Raw genomic sequence first — 12,706 nt, forward strand, 5'->3', positions numbered from 1 at the left:
CCTCGCATCTCTGGGCCTGACTTAATCCACTGAGCCACCCAGTTGCCCCCAAAATATGTATTTCTTAATGCAGACACAACCTTAAATATATAAAAATTATGTACATTTTAAGTTTTCTTTCATTGTACTTCAATTCAGGATTCCTTAATTAGAATTGGAACTGAGTTAAGTTAGACATAAATAGGAAATAATGTATTGATTTAATAACTGTTGGAAATTTTAGTGTAGAACTTCACAAAGCAATTTTGGAGTTTTTTTCTTAGTGGATTTTAGTAATCTAACAAATTTGAATTGTGTGTGTGTGTGTGTGTGCATGCACACATACAACAGGTGTTATTTATACTACTTTGTGGCCAAAATGTCAAACCCAGGTTGTGGAACCTTATACTTAAAATTGAAAGTGGGAAGAGATTCAAAGTTGGAGGGAATGAAAAATAATCAGTTAGCATTTTGCATGGTGTCCATTGTATATTTTGTACTGGGTGCTACAGAATAAATGTGGAAAAACAAAGTCACCTTGGGGTTGAGATAGTCATATTTCAAGTAACTAGAGGTCACAAGGAAACATGTTTGATAATGTAGTTCCATGAATAAAGACAGAGCGGAATTATAATTATGTAAGGGAGTAATCTGCTTCAATTGGAGTTAGTAATTTTTGAGAAGCATCTGCTTTAGTTGGAGAGGTTCAAATCATAGTTGACTTCCTAAAAGAGATAAATCTTGAGCGAGGTCCTAAGCAGGAATGGGTCAGTGATGTGAATAAATATAACAAGTTGCAAGAAACATTCCTGATTACAATGGAGGGGCTTCTTTGGTGGAATAGTAGGAAATTGAATTTAATATGACCAAGAAAGACTAAATGTTACAGCATTTTGGCTCATTTGAATTTAAGCAAGAGACAGGGAATCATAAAAATGTTTAAATAGAATGGTATCACGGTAACAATAATTTGAAAATCAATTATTCTGGTATGGAGTGGTATGAGGCATGTTCTGAGAAAAAATTGAGGAAATAAAGACCAACTTGAAAACTGTCAGTTATTTAGCAAATTTCTCTAGCTTTTCATATAATTTGTGTAATATACCACAAAAAGCATATTATGCTTTTTTTTTATTCTATTAGAATTTGGAATGCTATTTTAGGGAGCTTAATGTTAAAAAAAAAAGACATTTACAGCATATGTAATCAACTTCTTTTGGGGATATCAGCATTATCATCTAAAACTTCCAATTCTCTCTCCAGCTGTTAGAAAAACATAAGAACACAGAAAGTATGGTGGAACTACTTGACCTATATCAGATGGAGGATGAAGCTTATAGCAGTCTTGCAGAAGCTACAACTGAATTATACCAGTACTTATTACAGCCATTTCGAGATATGCGGGAACTTGCAATGCTGAGAAGACAACAAATAAAGGTACACATTTTTCTGCCTAGTACCAGTAGTCTACCTGGCTTATTGGTAGTGCCCTACTATTTTGGTTTGAAACTAATGAAAATTCACTGGGTATTATAGTCTGATAGCTTCCCTTTTCACCCTCTCATCTGCCTCAACCCTTGGTACAGGGTTGGGGAAGATTATTGTTTGGAATTCCTTGTGCCTACGGGGTCCATAGAATTAAGGATGATTTGGTGAGGTCACAAAAGTTCAACTCCATGGCATTCAGTTTTCATGTTTAGATAATATGGATTGGATCTATTGAAGTACAGCTGTTAACAACCACTACTCATTAGATTGTGTTGAACAAATACATTAATTTCTTTTTTGATGATATTACGAGTCATTTAATTAAAATAAATTATCTTAGAAGTACAAATCGACAGTTTACCATAAGAATTTTTAATTGTCTATTTGAATAATGATGTGAAAGGAAACATACTAGTTTATCTTCTTTTGATAACACATAAAAACTTACTAAATAATTATATGAGAAACTGTAGCTTTTTTAATTTTGCATTTGTGATCTTGGAAACTTTTGAGTTGCCAATCACTTCAACCTCTTAGAATTAGCATTGCTATTATTTCTTAGTAGACAGAGTTCTAGATTTAGAGATTTATCTGACTCTAATTGTGTGGCAAAGGAGCAAGTCACTTAACCACTCTGAGCCACGTGCTCTGGTAATGTAAAATGGACATAATACCTATAGTGAGATAGCATGAGACAGTGGAAAGAGCATCCTCTGAAGTCAAAGGACCTCAAATCCTGCCTCTTTGTATTACCTTAGGACAAAAAGGGGGGTGGGGCAGAGGGTGATAGCCTCCAAGATTCTTTTCAGCCTCTAGATATGTTATGCCATTCTTACCAGTTTGTTGGAGGCTTCAAATGAGATAATATATGTAAAGTGCTTAATAAATTTTAATGTCAGCTATATTAAATACTTCCCCAAATTTTCTATCATCAGACCACCACCACCCCCCCCTTTAAAAAAAACTTCCTATATTTATTTAGATTTAAGCTAAAGATCAAACCATTTTTCACTTTGAGCAACTCTCATAGTTTTAGAACTGGAAGTAGACATCAATTAATGTTGAATGCATTTGTCTCATTCAGTACCAAGTCTTTTGAATTCTATATCTTATAAAAAGTGTTGCTTTTAAAAAAGCTTTTTGAGTAAGGATAATGTAATTAAAATGTATCCTCCTTTTAAAAATGAAAACACTGAGGTATGTATGTCTGAAATATATGTATTTGTGTGTGTGTGTGTGTGTGTGCATTCGAGGTTTTTTTTTAAAAAATACATACTTTCTGTCTCAGCATCAATACATTGTAAGACTAGGCAATGGGGGTTGTGACTTGCCCAGTGTCATGTATCTAGGAAACGTCTGAGGCTGGATTTGAATCTAGGACTTCTCATCTCCAGGCCTGACTCTCTTTAAATTTTCTTTTACTTTATTTAGAATATTTTTCAATGGTTACATGATTTATGTTCTTTCCCTCCCCCCTCCTGGAGCTGACCAGCAATTCCACGGGTTATACATGTGTCATTGTTCAAGACCTATTTCCAATTTATTGATAATTGCAGTAGAGTGATTGTTTAGAGTCTACATCCCCAGTCACATCCCCAATGACCCATGTGATCAAGCAATTGTTTTTCTTCTCTGTTTCGACCCCCACAGCTCTTTCTCTGGATATGGATATCGTTCTTTCCCACAAGTCCCTCTGAATTGTCTTGGATCATTGCGTTGCTGCTAGTAGAGAAGTCTATTACATTTGATTGTACCACAGTGTATCAGTCTCTGTGTATAATGTTCTCCTTATTCTGCTCCTTTTGCTCTGCATCACTTCTTAGAGGTTGTTCCCGTTCATCATTCTTTTCAGCACAATAGAATGTCATCACTATCAGATACCACAATTTGCTCAGCCATTCCCCAGTCAATGGACACCCTCTCATTTTCCAATTTTTTTTGCCACCACAAAGAGCGTGCTAGGCCTGACTTTCAGTCCACTGAGCCACCTTGCTGCCCCTTTAAAGGAATTGACCAAGCTCACAAAGGTAGTAGTTAAGGGTCAAAAATAGGATTCGAATCCAACTCCTCTAATTTCAAGTTCTTTACTCTTTCCACTGCACTAACAACTAAAATACATTTTATATAGCCAACTCATTAGGGAAGTTTCATCAAAACTCATTATTACTACCATTTTTCATAATGTGTTTATTATGCTTTCTGGACTGTGTTATCAGGGTAGGCCTACTTAAAGCAATTGGAACCACTCTATTCCATTTATTGCAGTTTAGTCTTTCAGAGCACAGGTTAGATTTATTGCAATTTTATTAATTGACATTATGTAAAGAATGTTGGTATTTAGAATATTAGGGCATATTCCTGTCCATCTAGCAGATACATTTGGGCTGACATGTCTGAAATATTGTGCTAATTATCAGTAATGAGAATAAGAGCACTTGTAAATTTTCATTAGTTAAAAGTGGTACAGTATTTTAATGTACCTTATAACTATTTTGATGATGTGTGGAGAGAACCAACAAGGAGAAAAATCTTAGACTATTACCCCATTGGTCATGATATATATTTGTACCCTTCTCCCCACCTCTACCCCCCCCCCCATCTAGCTTTTACAAAACTTTGATTATATTCTCTCTCTCTCTCTCTCTCTCTCTCTCTCTCTCATATATATATATATATACATATATATACATATATACATATATGTAATACATACACATATTTCAAGATGGGAGAGAAAAGAATGTTTTGGAAATACCTTGGTCACAGTCTTGGAGAACAGTATGTGATTTCTACTAGTGACAACAAATCCAATAAGTTTGGGAAGGATTAGATTGCAGAGGTCCTTGAATGGAAGGGAAATGCCTATTAGGAAATGCCTATTAGGAACATATGAAGAATGAATTGAGATTGAAATGGGGGAATAGTAGAGTTAGTTATCTACCATTTATTAAGAGCCTACTATGGACCAAACATTAAACTGCAGCAATACAAAAATTGGGGAGGTGAATCAATCTTTGTTGTAAGGAGCTCATAGTTTCATAAGGGAGGCAATGTGCAAATAACTCTGTATAAACAATATATACAGGATAAGTTGAGTAATCTTAGAAGGAGGGTAGGTGGGGATTGGGAAAATTTTCTTGTATAAGTGGGTAGGACTTTAGGTAAGATTTAAAGAAAGCGGGGGAGATGAAGAGAGAGAGAGAATTTCAGGGGTGGGGGGATAGCCAATGATAAAAATGCTTGGAATCAAGAGAACAGAGAATTATATTTGAAGAACAGCAAGGAAGCTAGTGTCACTGGATACTAGAAGAAACCAGGTTATACCAACCTCTAAGACAAATAAGGGATTTTTTTGTTTGATACTGAAGTAAATGGGGGGGGGGGGGGCTAGAGTTTACTGAATAAGCAGATTATATGGTAGGACAACTGAGTTTGGAAAATGGGTTGGAGTGGAAAGAACCTTGAAGTAGGGAGACCAACCAGTAATCTTTTTTGATAATACAGGTGTGAGGTATGTGGACTTGTGACAGGATAGTGACAGTATCAGAGGACAGAGATATTATAAAGATATTGACAAGATTTGACCATTTATTGGACATGAGAGAAAGTAAAGAATAGAAGATGACACATAGGTTATTAATCTATAATAACTGGGAGGTTGGTGGTACCCAGCTATAGGGAAGTTCAGAAGAGGAGGAATTGTTGGGGAGGGGAGGGAATTCACTTTTTGTGAATACTAGGTTTAAGATATCTGGAATATCCAGTTCATGATGTCTAAAAGGCATCATTGAATGAATGTTATTATAGTTTAGGGTTGATAATAAGATAGTGGCAATGAGATTAGAGAAGTTAATGCAGTTTGAGTGATATTATAATTATAAAAGTCTTGAAAACTTTTCAGATAAGGGGAATTAATTAATTGGAATAGTCATTCAGAGATGGAGGCCTGAAGTTTGGTAGAAAGGGTAAGGCTGGAGTTATGGAATTTGAGATTCATCTGTGTGGAGATTACAGTTGAAACCATGAAAAAAACAAGATTGCTAAGAGGCAAGTTTGAGGTTAGGGGGTCCAGACAAAACCCGAGCGATCATAAACATAAGGGATCCAGAAAAAGGGGAGACAATGAAGAGGTCATGAAAAGAATAGTTAGTTTGTGTAGAAGCAGAAATATCTAGAAGACACGAGAGTAGCAGCACTGTCAGAAGTTGGAGAAGAAAGGTCAAAAAGGTTGAGGACTGAGGCTTTTGATTTGATAACTTTTTGAAAAAGCTTCAATAGAGTGATGGGAATGGAAAACCAAATTGTGAATGAGGAATTGAAGACAGGGTAAAACTACTTTGTCAAGTAGTTTGTTGATTTAAAAAAATTTTTTTAAAGATAACTAGAATACAGTATAAGGGTTTTTTTTAACCATGGCCTTTTTTTAGGATTGGAGAAATTTACTTTTTTTTTCTTTAAAAAAAAAAACAGCTCTTAGATTTTGTCCTACTAATAACTCTAAGCCTGTAAGACAGAAGGGGAAGGGCTTGGCAAATGGGGTTAAGTGACTTGCTGCCCAGGGTTACATATAGTTATAAAGTGTCTGAGGTGAGTTTTGAATCCGTCACCTTCCATCTCTAGGCTTGGCATTCCATCACTGTGCCACCTAGCTGCCCCAACTTGGCATATTTTTAAGCAAATGAAAAGTAGGTTGTGAAAAGGGATAGTCCTAACATATGCATATGCAAGAGAGAAAGATGGTTGTTGAACCAAAGACCTTAGAACAGATCAGATCTAGGACACAAAGTAGTAGAATTAGCCTTGGGAGGAAAGGAAAAAGGGCAGATTTATTGAGAATCATACAAATTTCAGAAGGAGCCTTAGAGACCATCTGAAATAAGAAAACCTTTTAACTTAGGTAAGCATCTGGTTTCTGCTAAAGACCTACAGTAGTGAGGTAGGTGGTACCATCTCCTCAAGCAGTTGGTAGTGGCTCTTCCAAATTTTTTCATCTTCTTTAAACTACTGTCTTAAAAAGCATTTTTGTTTTAAAGCCCTTACCTTCCATCTTAGAATCAATACCATATATTGGTCCCAAGGCAGAAGAGTGGTTTGGCAGTGGGGGTTAAGTGACTTGCCCAGGGTCACACAACTGGTAAGTGCCTGAGCCCAAATTTGAACCCAGGACCTTCAGTCTTTGGGACCATTCACTGTGACCCCTTTTCTTCATTTCATGTCACGCATATGTCATCTGCTATTATCTTTTCTTGTCTCAAATGATTACTTCTTATTAAGGCTAATACCGCTGCACCTCCCCCACCCCCAGCTCATCCCATCTCCTTTGACAGAGTTCCTCCTCTGTCATCCCCACTCACTAATTTTCAGTCTTTTCCTGTCAGCTGGCTCCTTCCTTAATGCCTGCAAACGTGGTCATGTCTCCTTTTCCCTGGGGGGGAAAAAACCCTCACTTGATCTTCCCATCGCCACTATCTCATATGCCCGTTGTGATTAATCTTGAAAGAGTTTCTACAATAGACTTCTTCACTTTCTTTTTACTCTGAATCCAGTTTTGACTCATTATTTCCCCAAAATTGTCCTCTCCAAAGTTAGTAGTGATTTCTTAATTGCCAAATACAGTAGCCTGTTCTCAGACTTTGTCTTTCTTTGTCTTTATACAGTCATACAGCCTTTGACTCTTTGATATCTTCTTCTCTCTAGGTTTTTGGGATACCACTCTCTCCTGGAAAACCTCTTATTTATCTGACTACTCCTTATTTTTTTTCCCTTAGGGGTACATCCAGATCATACCCTTTAAGATGTGGTATCCCAAAAGGCTTTTTCCTGGACTATCTCCTCCCTCTTTTTGTTATTTTCTTTCCTTTTTATGCTTCTTTTGTTGATCTCACAGATCCCAAGGATTTAATTTTCTCTATGCTAATGATTTTCAAATCTATCTTACAGTAGCTTCTCTATTGACCTCCATTCTCACATCTCCAACTGCCAGACATCTTTGAATTCATTGTCAAATTTTGGGGGTGGGGCAAAAGTTTGATGAAATATTTTAGAAATTTTATTCTATTCTATTAAATATTTCTCAAATGTTTGAAAACTTTTAACATTCATTTTTTAAAATGTTGAGTTAGAAATTCTCTCCCTTTTCCCCCTCCCTAACCCCCTGAGAAAGCAAACAGTGTATTAGTTTTTACATGTATGGTCATGTAAAAAATTTCTATATTAGCCATGTTGCAAAAGAAAAAAAAAGAAAAATTAAAAAGTGAAAAAAAAAACACTTCAAGCAGCACTCTCTGGAAGTATATATAGCATTTTTCATTGTAGATCTTTTGGAATTGTCTCATTCAGAGTAGCTGAGTCTTTGATCACCCTTACAGTGTCAGTATTACTGTGTACAGTGTTGTTCTGGTTTTGCTTACTTCCCTTTGTATCAGGTCATATAAGTCCCAGGTTTTTCTGAAGCCATTCTGCTTGTCATTTCTTATAGCACATCACAATCATATACCCAAACTTTTTCAGCTATTCCATAATTGATGAACATCCCTTCAATTTCCAATTCTTTGTTACAACAAAAAGAGCTTTATTTTTGTACAAAAAGATTCTTTTTCCTTTTCCTTGATCTCTTTGGGATGTAGACCTAGCAGTGGTATTGCTGGATCAAAGGATTCGAAGAGTTTTATAGCCCTTTGGGCATAGTTCCAAATTGTTCTCCATAATGTTTGGATCAGTTCACACCACCAACAGTGCACTTGTGTTCCTATATTTCCACATCCTGTGAAGATGGGATTACCTCTACCCTGCCTATTCTTTAGATTTAATCACCAGAAGGGCATATACCCCAACTTATCCTTAAGAATAGGGAGGTCTGTAACCTACATGTGCTATAGTGAGTGACAAAATTGACTGACTGCCCCCCTGGGCAGTCCTAAGCAAAGCTATTATAGCTACAATTGGTCCATGTAAATTGAAAGAAAGGCACAGGATGTGATGAAAAGAATGGTCCTTAAAAGTGGGAGAAAATTCCTGTGATGAGCTCTTTCTCCTTCAAACTTGATCTTGAAGGAACTCTAGCTTGGGACCTTGGACTGCTCTTGGATTTTCCCTTAGGACTACCACATGGGTGAGTGAAAAGGCTGACTCATTTCCTGGCTCCTGGAGGGACTAGTGTCCACAGAGGCTCCCTCCCCCATCTTGGAGGAGGAGGCCACATGGCTGGAACCTTTGCTTAATTTAACCTTAGACCTTCTAGCTGGGGATTTTTGGAGCCCTGCCAGAGTAAAGCCAGGGCCTATTAGGTTAGATTTCTCATTCTACCCTCTTTCTCTTTCTTTCCTTTACCTAATTCTTTCCCTCTATTTTATAAACAAACTACAAAAAAGTCACTCTAACTTGAGTAACAATTTCAGTGACCACATTTGTATATATTTAGTCCAGCCCTTTCATTTTAACCCTTATATTCCCCTTCAGCATTTGTCATTTTTCTTTCATGTCACCTTTGCTGATTTATTGGGAATTGATACTTCAATGTGGTTTTAATTTGTATTTCTGTCTCTTCCTGCCAGTCCAATAAACTTCTTAAACTCAACCAAAACTAAATTTATTATCTATCTCCTTAAGCCATATACCTGTCCATCCCTCACTTTCTAACACCACCTTCCCTTATTATTGTAGTGGATTGTAGTGGGCAACAATAGCTCAGGCTCAAAGTGTCGATGTCCTAGCTTCTTCATCGTCTCTTACTGCCCACCCCCCAATATCCAATCTGTTGTCAAAGTCTTTTGATTTCACTTTTGCAACATGTCCTAACTATACCCCTTTCTCAAGACTACTACTGCATTATGCCTAGAAATTGCTGCAGTTGCCTGGGTCTGCCCACCTCAAGTCTTTCCCCATTCTAGTTCATCCTCCCTTCAGCTACCAAAATAACATTCCAGATGCATAGGTCTGATCAGGTGAGGTTTTCATGCTCTCATTTTTTATTACCTATATTTTGGCCATTGTGATATCTATTTGCCTCTCACTAAAAGGCAAATTTCAGTCTAGCAGTCAACAAATATTTATTAAATGTATTATTATATGCCAAGCACTTGCTAAGCATGGGATACAGAAAGGAGAGAGAGAGAGAGAGAGAGAGAGAGAGAGAGAGAGAGAGAGAGAGAGAGAGAGAGAGAGAGAGAGAGAGAGAATTTATGTCTACTTTATAATCTATACATTTACCATCTGAGTTTTGAGGTGAAGAGGAAAGCAAGGATGAGATTCAATTCAGTTAAGCACACATTATGCTAATGACACTGTGCTTGCTGTACTGGAAATAAAGACAAAATTAAATAATCCTTTTCCCTAAGGAGGCTTACATTTAGGGGAAAGGGTTTGGGAGGGAATATAACACCTAAGCTAATAAATAAATGTAAATTATATGGCAAGTAATACAAAAGTATTTTAATAGGGAAAGCATATTAATGGATAGTGGAGAGATCAGGAAAAACCTTGTGTAGAGGGAGGTCACTTGGCCAGCAAGCATTTATTATATACTTACAGTGTGCTAGGCATTCAAATAGAAAGACTATATGAGCAAAGCATTGACAATAATGGAATGGGTGTCAAGGAAAGCATCATCTTGTCATCGGAAGTGAGCCAGGTTTCATTGATTGGCAGGAGATGGAAGGAGTGAGAAAGGGAAGTTTAATATGAAAGGAAATTTGTTAGAGACCAGATATTACAGAGTGGAATAAGTGAGCAGATCTGGTGGAAGACACGGGTAGGAGGAAGATTGAAGTAATTGAGAGTAACAAAATAGGCAGTTAGAGATGAGAAATGATGTTTGTATATTGGTACCTGGATTCAGAATCATTAGGATAGAGAGAATACAAGAGAAAGGACTAACCATTAAGGAACTAGTCTAGGTAGAGTATTAGTAGTTGGATAGAGATCTGCTGAAGAAGGGAGGTGATTAGACTTTTCAGGGTTTTTGTTATTGCAGATAGTGCTGTGTCTTGTGAGAGCCTTTGAAGCCCAGTCTTATAGCCAGTAAGAGCTGGTGAAAGTATAACCTGGCCCAAAACTCTGAAAGTAGCATGGAAAAGTGGGCATGGTAGTGGGATCTAAAAAACACTGGGATATGTAGTGGTATCTTATCTCTGAAGCCCCATGGTGTGCTAGGTACTGGAGAAGGACCCACTGTACTGACAAAAAAGGGAGGTATGACCCTCCTAGAGGGCAGGAGCTTTAAAGCTTTGGTAAATGGGGGTAGAGTTGCTGGATAAGATCCTGGAGTCAACCAAAGAAGAGAAAGTGATATCTTGTTACGGGCAAATTAGTATTCTGTCTTCCCCTTTCACCTGCTCAGAAATTATCATTCTTAGAGAGCCTCACTTGGAATGTGTTTGCTGAACCCCAGAATATATAGCAAGTGCCAAATAAATGACCTTTTAATTTAACTGAATCCTGAACTGACCTTTAAACTGTATACCTCCTATCTGTTTAAACTTTCTTGGACAGCTATATACTTAATCTCATCTCCCCCTCACACTCCCCAATACAGACACAGACACACACATGCATATACCCCATTTTTTAAAACCCTAGCATAGAGTATATTCCTTCCTTTGTACTTATTTAAATCTTAGGCCCAACTTTTTTTGCTAATTTGGAGATTTTTATTTAATTAATTTAGAATATTTTTCTATGGTTACAAGATTCATGTTCTTTCCCTCCTCTTCCCCCATCCCCCTCCTGTAACTGACAGCAATTCCATTGGGTTATACATGTGTCATTGTTCAAGACCTATTTCCAATTTATTGATAATTGCAGTAGAGTGATTGTTTAGAGTCAACATCGCCAGTCATATCCCCAATGACTCATGTGATCAAGCAGTTGTTTTTCTTCTCTGTTTCGACCCCCACAGTTCTTCCTCTGGATGTGGATAGTGTTCTTTCTTATAAGTCCCTCCGAATTGCCTGGGATCATTGCATTGCTGCTAGTAGAGAAGTCCATTACATTTGATTGTACCACAGTGTATCAGTCTCTGTGTACAATGTTCTCCTGGTTCTGCTCCTTTTGCTCTGCATCAATTCCTGGAGGTCATTCCAGTTCACATGGAATTCCTCCAGTTCATTATTCCTTTTTGCACAATAATATTCCATCACCCACATATACCACAATTTGTTCAGCCATTCCCCAATTGGAGGGCATCCCCTCATTTTCCAATTTTTTGCCACCACAGAGTGCAGCTATAAATATTTTTGTACATGTCTTTTCCCTGATGATATCTCTGGGTTACAAACCCAGCAGTGGTATGGCTGGATCAAAGGGCAGTTTGTCATTTAGCGCCCTTTGGGTTATACCCAACTTTTAATTCCTTCTTTCTCTGAATTTTTATAGTACTTGTCCATTCTAACCATTAGACAGTCCTTCATCTTTTCTTGTTCTCTTTGTAAATAACTTCTCCCTTTCTCACTCCTGCCAGTCAATGAAACCTGGCTCACTTCTAATGACAGAATGATGCTTTCCTTGCCACTCTTTGTGTTTTATTAAAACTTGTTTTCTCCAAAGCTAGCATTAAATTATACCTGATAGTGATATCAGTATACTTCATCATGCACATAACATTGCTATTTTCTTTAACTTGTTATTGTAGCTATTTTGAAGAATGGTTTGCAAATTTTTATTTGGACAAGTTTTTCTTAGTTTTGTAGGTGGCGAGGTCAACATTATTGATTAGGACAGTTTCTATGCATATGAGCCCTCTATTCCATTTTTTATTCCATTTTCATTATGTTTCATATTAATTGCTTAGGAATTATCAGGGGAGGAGAAAGGGGAAGAATGTAAATATGAGATTCTCAATTGTTGTTTTTTTCCCAAAGATTTCTATGGAGAATGATTATCTGGGGCCCCGTAGAATTGAAAGTCTTCAAAAAGAAGATGCTGATTGGCAGCGCAAAGCTCACATGGCTGTGTTGTCTATTCAAGATCTCACTGTCAAATATTTTGAAATAACAGCTAAGGCTCAAAAAGGTAAGTTGCAGAGTAAAATTGTGCTTAAATTATTTTTATAAACAAAGATTTTTCCATTTCATAGTACTATGTAAACAGTATTGTAAGTCTACAGTATTTGTTTTCTCCAAAGCTATAAGACATTGGGTTCAATTCTCTCTGCTTTGAGGTTTATTTCTTTTATGATAATATTGTTACTTAGAAATTCAAACATCCAGCCTTAAAAAGAAGTCTATCGAAATTGAGGTTGGTT

At 37.0% G+C, this 12,706-nt stretch overlaps 1 protein-coding gene across 3 annotated transcripts in view; it reads left to right on the forward strand.

Annotated features, from left to right (window-relative positions):
* The window catches only part of JMY (junction mediating and regulatory protein, p53 cofactor), a 120,371-nt gene that overhangs the window by 36,466 nt on the left and 71,199 nt on the right, over positions 1 to 12,706 (forward strand). For all 3 annotated transcript variants that reach the window (XM_056824804.1, XM_056824803.1, XM_056824805.1), the window contains exons 2-3: positions 1,243 to 1,416; positions 12,324 to 12,474. In XM_056824804.1, coding sequence (XP_056680782.1) covers positions 1,243 to 1,416; positions 12,324 to 12,474 — 325 coding nt within the window. The remainder of the gene's footprint in view (positions 1 to 1,242; positions 1,417 to 12,323; positions 12,475 to 12,706) is intronic.

This window comes from Monodelphis domestica, chromosome 3 (genome assembly GCF_027887165.1).
Source record: "Monodelphis domestica isolate mMonDom1 chromosome 3, mMonDom1.pri, whole genome shotgun sequence".
Taxonomy (NCBI): Eukaryota; Metazoa; Chordata; class Mammalia; order Didelphimorphia; family Didelphidae; genus Monodelphis; species Monodelphis domestica.